At 42.9% G+C, this 11,451-nt stretch overlaps 2 protein-coding genes across 3 annotated transcripts in view; both read left to right on the top strand.

Annotated features, from left to right (window-relative positions):
• LOC105566315 (protein PET100 homolog, mitochondrial) overlaps positions 1–2,191 on the top strand; it is a 3,374-nt gene extending 1,183 nt beyond the window's left edge. Inside the window, exon 2 of one of the 2 annotated variants that reach the window (XM_012020223.1) lies at positions 1,807–2,191. In XM_012020223.1, coding sequence (XP_011875613.1) covers positions 1,819–2,052 — 234 coding nt within the window. In that variant the 5' untranslated portion in view covers positions 1,807–1,818 and the 3' untranslated portion in view covers positions 2,053–2,191. Of the gene's footprint in view, positions 1–1,803 lie in introns of both variants that reach the window. The other variant, XM_012020222.1, reaches the window with a different exon arrangement.
• A 438-nt stretch (positions 2,192–2,629) lies between these two features.
• On the top strand, positions 2,630–7,688 carry LOC105566314. Its single transcript, XM_012020221.1, has 10 exons — positions 2,630–3,002; positions 3,366–3,460; positions 3,561–3,691; positions 3,904–3,979; positions 4,180–4,320; positions 4,403–4,576; positions 4,646–5,140; positions 5,212–5,494; positions 5,586–5,805; positions 5,880–7,688. The coding sequence occupies exons 1-10, from the start codon at positions 2,963–2,965 to the stop codon at positions 5,938–5,940; spliced, it is 1,716 nt and encodes a 571-aa protein (XP_011875611.1). The 5' UTR covers positions 2,630–2,962; the 3' UTR covers positions 5,941–7,688.
• Positions 7,689–11,451: the final 3,763 nt, after the last annotated feature.

The following is an 11,451-nucleotide window of genomic DNA, read 5'->3' as shown; positions in this document are numbered from 1 at the left end:
TTTCAGTAGTTGAGAGATAGAGGAGGAACATTGTTGACAGATGCACATAGTGGAGCAATTGATCGACATGTTCTGATGTTTTCTCTGCTTTGTACAGTTTCAAAAGAAAAACTTGCGAAGAGCGTCATAGTCGAGTTGGATAGATGTAAAGAATTACAATTCTTTGATGTAAAGGAAGATCCTCTGCTTCCACAGTCAAGATACAGTATAAGTTTCAGTAGTTGAGAGATAATAGAGGAGGAACATTGTTGACAGATGCATATAGTGGAGCAATTGATCGACATGTTCTGATGTTTTTTCTGCTTTGTGCAATTTGAAAAGAAAATATTACAATTTTAACATAGGTCCTTTAAGATATAAAATCAATTAGAAATTAAAGAGGCCGTTTAGGACCGGGCATAGGTGTAAGTAGCCAGTTAAATTAAATTATTTGAAAAGAAAAACTTGCGAAGAGCGTCGTAGTCGAGTTGGATAGATGTAAAGAATTGCAATACAGCTTATACGTATCACAAGTCAGATGTAAAGGAAGTTCTTCTGCTTCCACAGTCAAGATACAGTATAAGTTTCAGTAGTTGAGATAGTAGAGAGATAGAGAGATAAAGTAGAGAGAGAGTAGAGAGATAGAGGAGGAACATTGTTGATAGATGCATATAGTGGAGCAATTGATGGACACGTTCTGATGTTTTGTCTGTTTTGTACAGTTTGAAAAGAAAAACTTGCGAAGAGCGTCATAGTCGAGTTGGATAGATGTAAATAATTGCAACACAGCTTATACATGTCACAAGTCAGATGTAAAGGAAGATCTTCTGCTTCCACAGTCAAGATACAGTATAAGTTTCAGTAGTTGAGAGATAATAGAGGAGGAACATTGTTGACAGACTCATATACTAGCAGAGCGATTGTCAAAGCTATTCTGCGAAGAAACCGCTGATCAAAATCTTGTACACCAATGCCCACTAATGCCCAATGGGCATTACTTTATCTTATTATCTCAGTTTATCTTATTTTATGTTTATAATGCCCCAGCAAGGCCTAATACCCAAAAAATGCCTAGTAATGCCAAATAACGCCGCAAATCTGTACACCACAATGCCCTCGGCGGTTTCCCCCTCGCTATTCTGTTTGTCATTTCTGCTTTATACGATTTAAACAAGAGTATCATAATCAAATCGGATAGACGTAAAGAATAAATTGCAATAAATATAGGCTGTGAATACAGAAATATACCCAGACGGCCAAATCTGCCAGAACGGATTTCGTCAAATGCCCACTACAAATTTTGAAGGAAAGAAAGACTGCAGATTGCATACAGGAACTGATATATTCGACATGTTGCCAGCGTGTCAGCAGAAATGCACCAAAATCTGGTCACATAACTGGACCTGTTCGATTTCTGCCGGCAATCCGTTGGCAGCGTATGTTTTACAGACTCTGTTGCCAAAACAAAAGCCAAATGTCAATACAGATGGCTATGGTTTTGGTGTGGGCGTCTGATAAATTTGCTGCCAATCTGCTAACATTTTGCTGGCTGGGATAGAACAGAATGATAATAGATGGAAGCAGTGATAATGGATAAGTTTAGTCGAGTGCCTGATAAGGAACTAAACCCTTGGTCGAAACGTCGCACTGTATATTTTGTAATTTTTAATTTATCAAACACGTGCCAGTTAAGGTCGACTAAACTTATCCATTAGTATTTATTACTGGCAGCATTAAGAGATTATCATGTTCGGTAACAGCGATGTTAAGCTAGGACCGAATAAGAACCAAAAACACGATTGTAACGTATGCTTTCTATTCCAGCAGGTGTTTGAAAGGATGGGCTGGGTGTTGGAGGTAGTCAAGATGTTTCTCTACATATCGTTCCCGGTTGGAATGTATCACTACGTCAATCAACCGGTCTTCTTCGACGAGTTTGTAATAAAGGCGAAGGAGGAGTACTTCCCGCCCGAGAGCAGGAAGGCGAACAAGATGATGGACGACTTCATTCGCGAGTTTAACGCCAGCAGCGAGAAGAAACGCCTGGAAGCGATGGAGAGGGAAAACAAATAGCGAAGAAAATATATTGTAACGCTTTCTGATTGTGATAACCGGTAGTGGGATATATTATTTTTTGTAAAGATGAGGATATTCAAATATCTTTGCCTTTAGTCAGTAGGTAGAAATAAAAGTATGGATAGACGACTCTTAATCCTGGCGCTTTTCTATCGCTGAGCTTTGAGTCGGGAAGACCCGTCCTCGAGCTCGAATCGTTTCTCTTTTTGTTTCTTCGGCGTTTTAATTTGTGAAATTATTATTTTGTAAAATATCTGTTGTAATATATGTCTTTTTATTTAATGTCTTTAATTATACAATTATTTTGTCGTTATTATATTATAGTATAAGGTTTTTTATCTATCCAAGAATACGTGTAATTCAGTAGAATATATTTTTGCGCCACGTAAAGTGTAGTCTTTTGTGTTTTATGTAAAGTGTAGTCTTGTGTTTTATAATTTTATGCTACGATTGGTCAAATCTGAAATTTTGTAGCGTCACATTGAAACTTTATTCAATGAAATTCCAGATTTGACCAATCATAGCGCAAGGTCATTTTAATCTGGATCATTTTGATTTTTTCTCGCGAAAGCAGCCCTGTATACCACAATGCCCTCGGTGTTTTACCGCCAACAAATTTGTGTCGGCGCCTGCAATATCGAGAGGATACGAGTGAGTCTAGGTGGCGTTCAGCGCACACGGAGCGACTTGTGGAGAGCAGCGCGTGAACAGTGGGCACGATGCCTCCCCTGTGTGCGACGACGAGAAGGTCACTATGGGCTAGTAACATCTGTGCAATTAACCCGCATATATCACTTCCAATGAGCGGAATGCTCGGCTAATGTAAACAAAATGGTTTGAAGCGATCCGAGGGTCGACGAAAACACCGCCCGTTGCCGTCCCACCAGGGTGCCGTGCGTCCGTCATCATGTGGAAGTGCCACAAATGCGGCAAGCCCGTTTACTTCGGTGAGTTTTCGCGGCTCGCGTCTCGCGGCGAGGCGAGGCGAGGCGAGGCGAGGCGGCGTGCTCGCCCCTGACGGGTATCGCACCACTCGCGATTTGGAGCGATCGATCTGCCTCGTTACGGGACGTCGTGGGTGTCGTGCAAGACCCTCGGCTACGCCTTGCGTCAAGTGAAGCGAGAGTCGTAAGGAAACCCGAACCGTCGGTCACCGCGTCACTTTCGTTGTTTATAATATTTTAAATTGACGCACTACCTGTAAGTAAGTAACAACCGGAGACCCGCGTTATCGTCAATCTTGCGCCCCTCTCGGAGAGGGAATTCGAATTTGGATCAGTATGGTTTGAACGAAACTACCGACTTTTCAGCTGAACGTAAGCAGTCCCTGGGATACGACTGGCATCCGGAATGCTTGAGGTGCGAGGAATGTGGGAAGCGATTGAATCCCGGGCAACATGCGGAGGTAATGCGAGCCGTTTGTCCTTCTCTTGGGAATCACGGAGCAATGTTACAAGCGCGATAGATAATTGTAATGTATTGCTCTGTTGCTATGTCACAATCAGCATAAAGGCGTGCCTTATTGTCACGTTCCTTGCTACGGGGCTCTATTTGGACCTCAGCTGTTCGGCCACGGCACACGAGTGGAGTCGCACACGAGCTTCGGGAAGAAGGAAAGTCGACCGTCTCTACCGAGGTACGCACCGAGATCGCGTTTAAATAATTTCGTGGAAAGTAGACTTTTTAGTTACTCCGATTAAGACAGCGTTTAATTTTGTAAGTTTGTTGCCTCAATACGAATCCAGGTAGTAAAATTAACTGCGTTTGAAATAACTGGGGACAATTGTGTATAAATGAAGAAGATAAACATCTTGTTAAATAATTCTCTAAAGGAAATTGTCGTTTCAGATCGCATTTAGAATCCAAACTGAAAGTTTTCAATCAGTATTACGAAGGCAAAAGTGGAGGAATTCGAAGTCGTGAGGTAAAAAGGCTGTCTGGGACATATTTGTACCGACTTTCTGAAGGCTCGTACACGCGAGAAAAATTGAGTAGTAAAATTTAAGACCTAAAGAAAACGACCAATGAAAGAATTGAAATTCTTAAGTCTTACTGCTCGACTTTATTTTCGTGTATTCGGGCCTTAATGTAAAGAACATATAAACGAATAACGATTTGAAACAGGTTAACGGAAGATTGATACTAGAAGGGGCGTTGAGAATTTATTGGGGGGTCCGTGGTGTGATTCATCTGAAGGAAGATGACGATCAGCGCACAGTAGTTACCGCGCGAAACAGGAACTCGTGCAGGCACAGTGTTTCTGAGGTTTGTCACTCTTATTTGCCTTGGAACTTGGTACATTCGACGTAATAACGACGTGTCTATTTGCTACATTGAATCGCGGCAGGACGTCGAGGATGAAGAAAAAGAAGACGAGCTGTCTAAGAGCACGTCGGACAGCAACGCGGAGAACAACGCAAAGTCTGTCCCGACATCGCCCGATCATTTGAAGAGTCTCACTCTGCCCATGAAACTGGACGTCAAGACCATGGAATGGGACGAGCTGGACGAACTCCTGCAGGTTTGACTTTTAACATTTATTTCATATTTACTTTATGAAAGAGATATAAACTGGGAGGTATGATTGCAGGTTGAACGAAAGATCGAGGATGGCAACAAGTTGTATCAGACGATGCCTGAGAATCTTCCGTCAATAAGTTCGCAATCTAGCGCGGACACGCCACCGCTCTCGTCTCAGTCGAGTCTCGATCGCTCGGACTCGCGCGAGAACTCGGAGACGAGCAGTCCCAATCACCAGACTACTAGCCGAGACAACGACAGTAGTCTAAATAGCACGCCAACGCACAGCATAGGTAGTTCTTCCAGTACAGACACCCCCGTCTGTAATTTAGGAGCTTCTAATCGAAATGGCACGCTTCGAAGAGTCGAGTACTTCGACAGCTTAGAGAAGAGCAACAAGTCGATTAGCACCGACGACAGCTGGATCGAGAAGGGTCTGAACCGATCGTTGTCTGGCCCCGACTGCCTTCAGAGACACAGAACTGACAGTGACACGGATTCGGTCAACTCTTTGCAGTTCAGAGAAGACGACAACATGACTATGTCTACAGACAGCGGATTAGAGGTGTTGCATCGCGAACATTCATCCCGGTTGTGTAGTTTTGAGCGCACGTATCAATCTGTTCTGCATTGCAGCTGGATGGTGTCGTTTTACGTCGCAAGCAAGGCTCCACCGCGATCAGGCGACGCCCGGGCGGTAGACGTCAGTCGCGAAACCGACTGCGACGTCGTTGCTCGATCAACGGCCACTTTTACAATCGAGAGACCAGTTTCTTCACGCCGCCTCACGGTTCGCAGATGTCCGTTTGGGTGACGAGTCTAGTGAACACGCAGGAAGTTATCAATCTTATGCTCGACAAGTACAAAGTCGATGCAAAGTCCGATAACTTTGCATTATTTGTAGTCCGCGACAATGGTGGTAAGAAAGCTGCAATTTAGAAGTTGATGAACTCAGAGTTGTTACACGATTATATTTTTCCTCCGTTACGTGCAATCCGTATTATTTTCAGAGCAAAGAAGACTGAAGGACGACGAATACCCTTTGGAAGTCCGAGTAGTCTTGGGTCCGCATGAGAACGTCGCACGACTGTTTCTGGTCGATAAGTTGTCCACGCCTGAGATCAGCTCCGATGTCGCGCAGTTCCTCAATCTATCTATAGCAGAATGCCATGGCATATTGCAACGTTATCACTACGAAGAGGAACGTCAGATTGTTCTTTTGAAAGAAAAGTGAGCACCCAAACACCGTGTCTCGGTAAGAATCGCAATATTATCTAAATAATCATACAAATTCCGTGTTTCAGATACAAAGAAATGCGAAAAAGAATAAAGCAAAGAATGGAGGAGCTGAAAGTTCGGTTATAGGTAGAATGACGAGCGAATTTCCACGCATGGATACCCACGCAGTTATTTTTATAAGGGCTTAAAAAAGTTTCTTTGTAAAAAAAAAAGAAATATTCATGCGGCAGGAGTCTATGACTCGTACCATGCCGAATAGGTGTGTATTGCAGTAACATGACACAATCCGCGACATAAAGCGTTTTTTAAATATCGCACAATATACGCCTGCATTTTCAGTTTTATTTGTAGCTTAATACTTCGTTATCATGGTCTCTTTCGTTTCGAATTTCTGTTGCATTTATCTACAATCGTTATATATATATATGTATATGGAAATGCAATTAATTAGTATACTTTAATGTGTACAAGGAGATTGAATCTCTAGTGATTTTATATCGAACTTTGGCGTTTATCAGAGATAACATTATGTGATAGACGTAACATATGAAATTATATACTATTCTTCTATCTTGTTATATAACTTTTTGAGTAATTGAAATTAACGGAAGATATACAAGAATATTTTCAATTTACTTTATATTGTAGACAAGGCGATTAAGGATCCGAACAATATTAATATAAATTGCTATCGCTGCAATGGTTATTGCTTAAAAAATTAATATTTAATTTAATTTTATAAGCAATTGCTATTATTTATTTATACAATTAACTAATTGTATTGATGAAGAATCGAGAAAGAAATTATATTCGATGTTTCTCTCTGCATGAATGTTTATAGTCACATGAAATTCTACTGTCACGATGGATAGAACATTGTGTTTTATCGTAATTTTTCAGCATTCCGACATCTCGATGAAGTGATAAAAAGTAAGGAAGAGATATTTTTCTATTAAGGACTTTCAAAGGAGATCCGTTTAACGAACGTGAAGTCACTTTTATCGAATGTCGTTAATAACTGTTAAGAATTTAAAGTCTTCTATCCTTTGCATGTCAACGTGGCCCAGATATAAGTAGATACAAATATTACGTATTCAGCCGTGCACAATTGCTGTCAGATACTCTGATACCGCAATCCGAGACTATTGTTGCGCGAAACAAATTGCAGGGCGCAAAACAAAATGCAGCACGCAGCAATTAATCGTCAGAATATTGTAACGCGCCGCGAATCTATGGAATCGCCGTTTCAAGCTAGTCATGTTTCACGCTTAGTCACTGATATCGATTGCATCCATCCTATTTTCACCTAAAGGCCAAAAGCGACATATACTGAGCCACGTTTACGTACATTACAAAATACATTGTACATGCTCTCGGTCTGCCAGTTTAGAATAATAAATAACGAGTACGTCATGACGCGTAATGAAGATATATGTAATTTAGCATATCTACAGATAGACTTGTATTAAAGGATTGTAACCTCCTAGATCGTAGACGACTTTCGTTAGCAGTTAAAAAAAAAGTGTAATCCTCATAATCGTATATTGATTAACAGAACAGATCGCATTATTGTGACGCTAGAATGTAAGTTGGTCGATTCGCGCAGATTAACCGTTTTCTACTGCTGATAGATGAGTAAATACATATATACGGGTGTATATATTTTTTTCCGATTATGTGCCGAGTAGCCAGATAAAAATACTTGAAAATAACCATGACATAGTGAGTGTGTTTTGCATTAGAATGGAATAAACTACAAAACTGAAAGTAAATACCTGAACACGAGACATTACAAAAAGAAACCCGATTTGGATTGCCATGGATTTATGTAACAAATGTTGACAGAATAATAAAGTGATACGGTTGCTTTTATACGTACGTCTTCGTTCCGTTTCTCCGAGTCGAGAAAAACAACGAAGTTGTTTCAGAGAGACTTATCTAATCTCCCTCCAGCTCTCGCAGCATGCGCGATTGATCGTCGACGATTCCCTGGTGGAATTATTCTTCACCTTCCTCGCAGTCCTGTCCTATTGAAAGTAAATGTATCGACGAGGTAAAAGGTGAACATCGACATAGGCCCGAGTGAGATTGGACAGAATGTATTTATTTATCTTTAAAGTGTACGTAGAGTAAAGTAGATCAATGCAATCGTTATGAGTAGTATCGAATAGTAATTGTCATACGAGTTGCTAGGAACGAGTATGCATACCCACAACACCGAGGAGCTTCAGCCGCTCATTTTTTTTCTTATTTTTTGTTTGCACGACACTGATATACATTAAACGTTACAAGATAGCAATAACGATTATCACCGCGCCAGACGTTCCACTCTCATCATCATCGTCGTCGTCAATCATCATCGTCTCGTTATCATCATTTCGTTATCATTGACGTTATCATAGTTTACCTTACAGCCACAGCTTTATTACACGACTTACAATTCTTTGGCATCTCGCGGTGGACACCGGATTCAACAACAACGTACTACATACACGCAGACGCTCGCACCCGCAGATTTTTTAAAATATCACAAAGAAACGCGACGCGCAATTACGTAACTAACGTAGTCCCGTTTTGAGATTTGTAGAATTAATTGATTCTCGTCGATCGGGTCCGAATCGTTCGCCGAGTCAAGATCCGCGGGCATTCTCGTTTTATATTTTCGCTTCAATATCGGATTTAAATTTCGAGCTTTTATACACGCATCCGGCGGAAGCTGCGAATTTGTAACGATCGCTCGCCCGAGACAATGGCGACCGTTCAGCTACCATTGAAACGTTTCGCAATTTTTTTTCGAGTTTGTAAAATTTTTACGCCGAATCCAAAATGTCTACGAGCGCGTCAACCTGACGCGATTCTGTTCCGAGCGCGTTTATTTATTAAACATCCTCTTTAGGAATATCCGGCGTGACAGCGGACATTCCATTTCATAGAGAATTCCCATGCATATAGCCGGAATAAAACTTGCAGTTTATACAATGCACAGGTCGCGATAGTTGCACCGCCGCGATTAACGATCAGCGAACACGAAACCTCGTGTGGAGGCTAACGATATTTTTAGGACCCTCGCGGTGGAATAACTTTATGCAATGCGACGTCAAATTTTTACCGGCGTCTTCTCATATTTTTTTCAAGAGTCATCGAATCGGTGTTTCGTAACGAGATCAATATTTCACAATATCAACGCATTAAACTTTTTTCCTTTTTCCGTCGCTTATACGCGCGATCTTGTCGTAAATTTCGAGCATCAACTCGCCACGATTTTCCGCGACGACTTCTACAATTTGCAACTTTATCAGATCACCGAGAAGAAAAAATTGAAAAACAAGAAACAGATTCTTGATTCGAGTTAATTAACTGCTCTGCTATCTGTTCGAGACTCGGCGAAGGTTCGCATCGATTAGATAACAATAATTAATCGAGACAACGTGCGAGCAATATTCTGCTGACAAGATTCTCGACAGCTTTAACAAACAAACGAGAAGGCAGCGCTCGTCCCTCGCGTACTGAACGCGGTACGATCGTTACCTTTTCCAAGGCGAAATGAAATCATTTCATAACTCTATGCTTCCCCATATATAAAAAGTATCACTTCGTGCAAGTCTATCAGTCTAATTTTCAGCGCATTAAAACTCATCGCCTCCGGTACAATTGTTAGGAAAGACAAAAGGAAGTCGAAGTAACTAAAGCACCTCGTCAAATTCTTACGTCGTATCCGTCTATCATTTTGGCATGACACAAGAAGCGGGTGGTCGATGGCAGGTCCTCTCGGACATTAAGAAAGCTAAAGAACGCGTCTTTCCACAACGCACAAATTAAGAGTCAACAAGCCTCATTCGCACTTATTCCGCTTATCGGATGGGAAATGAAGGTACGCGGAGGGAGCTTCCTCTCCAAATTTACCCGAAAACCCGACGCGATCGTGGGACGACGTGGCATTTCGGAGGGTTTTATGAACCGTTTCTTTTTGTTGAATTTTGTCCCATACGTTTACTAGAGTGTAAAATGCGTATGCCAGTTTGAAAAAAAGAGTCTCATAAAATCGGGCGAAATGCCGAATGTTGTCTGCGGACCGTTAGTCTCGTCTGCAGGGTGAGTTCGAAGAGAACAATCGCCCCGCGTAGGAACCGCCGAGTCGTTCTCGTGCGATGATGGTGTCAGGCGCGCCGGTCCGTCGTCCGTCGTCCCGGGACGACGCCGCGAACTCGATTATCACAATCTGCGTGGCGTACATGAGCCTTACAAAAAATACAATACTTATGCGCTCGCGACTTTGTATGTATATCACAGGCGACCGGCGTGCCGTCGCGTCGCGACGCGGGACGCGGCGAGGCCCCGTCGCGCTAATCGCGCACCGCTACTACTCGCGCAACCCCGTCCGGCCGCCAGATTCCCCGCCCTCCGCACGCGACCAACCGCACGTCGCGTGGAACGAGCGCGCGGAATTGGGACGCGGCGGAAGTCCGATTCGGCGGTTTCTGGCACCGCAAAACACCCCGCTATTACATTACCGCTAGAATTCAAGTCGCAAAGTTCCAAAGTGCCAACTCGTGGGATTTCAGTCGACTCGTTGGTACACGGCCGTAGTGGCTGCGGTCGCGGCTTCCCCGAAAGAAGCGGCAGAGGGAGCGATCCCCTCCGCGGGGAGAAATAAGGACTCGCCGACGCGCGGCGCGGATTTAAGGCCCGAACACGCGAAAATACTCAAACGGCAAAACTCGAGACTCGAGGGTACCGGTCGATCGCAATTTTCGGCCTTGCCTTCGGCTTCGGAATGGCTGCTCGCGTTCACGACGCTTCACCGGTCGTCTCCCTCGAGTCTCGAGTCTTACCGCTTGCAGTTTTTTCGCGTGTTCGGGCCTTTAGCGCGTGGAAAGCGTTCAGTGAGAGATTTAAACGAACGTCGCTTAGTATTACGTTATAGAAACGCATTAGTTCCTGGCGAGAGGTACTTCCTTTGGCACATTTGAGACTCTCCGGCTTCAATCGGTCGTAATCAATATTAATTTATAACCGTGTCTCGCAATACGATTTTCCTCTTTTTTTTTATCCGTATATAAGAATCAGCTGCCAAAACACCTGGGAAAGACATAGAACTCGTTGTACGTGATGATGTATGTAAATGTTGCTCGAAAGGGAAGCAAATGGAAATGGAAAGTACAGGAGATTCTATCCTGGCCGAATACATTATTCGCGCTTAAGTATTCGATGTGCTTTTTTTTTCATCCTCCATTCGCACGCACTTTTCGCTCTCGTCCCCTCCCACGCACAATCTTCCAATGCATTCTCGCCTTCTCTTCTATTCCCCGTTTTTCACTCGGCATCTCACTCTTCGTTCCGTCGTTCCACTTTTCGTCTCTCTCTCTCTCTCCCTGCCATTCATCTTCATTTATCCTCGCTCTCTCGCGCTTTCTCTCCCTCTCTCTCTCTCTCTCTCTCTGAATCTCTCTCTCTCTCTCTCTCTTTCGCTCAACAATAACAATTGAATATGAATTAGAAAAATAACATTATATCGTAGACAACAATTGATTACAATGTATATAATATATACCGGTAATAGAGTGGTGTGCTTTCACACAATACTTTTATACTCCCCCCGTTATTTAAAGCGTACCAATGACGTGGGGCGCCGCGCTA

This window comes from Vollenhovia emeryi, unplaced genomic scaffold (genome assembly GCF_000949405.1).
Source record: "Vollenhovia emeryi isolate VEMERY1.0 unplaced genomic scaffold, V.emery_V1.0 DF939145.1, whole genome shotgun sequence".
NCBI classification, from domain to species: Eukaryota; Metazoa; Arthropoda; class Insecta; order Hymenoptera; family Formicidae; genus Vollenhovia; species Vollenhovia emeryi.
The sequence above is the reverse complement of the archived record's forward strand: the minus strand, read 5'-3'. Positions and strand labels throughout refer to the sequence as shown.

Excerpts from the sequence above, each read along its gene's own strand:
- LOC105566314 (XM_012020221.1), top strand. The coding sequence starts at position 2,963 with ATGTGGAAGTGCCACAAATGCGGCAAGCCCGTTTACTTCG. Across the intron at positions 4,577-4,645 it reads AGCTGGACGAACTCCTGCAG|GTTGAACGAAAGATCGAGGA; the intron begins GTTTGACTTTTA and ends GTATGATTGCAG. Across the intron at positions 5,141-5,211 it reads CTACAGACAGCGGATTAGAG|CTGGATGGTGTCGTTTTACG; the intron begins GTGTTGCATCGC and ends TCTGCATTGCAG.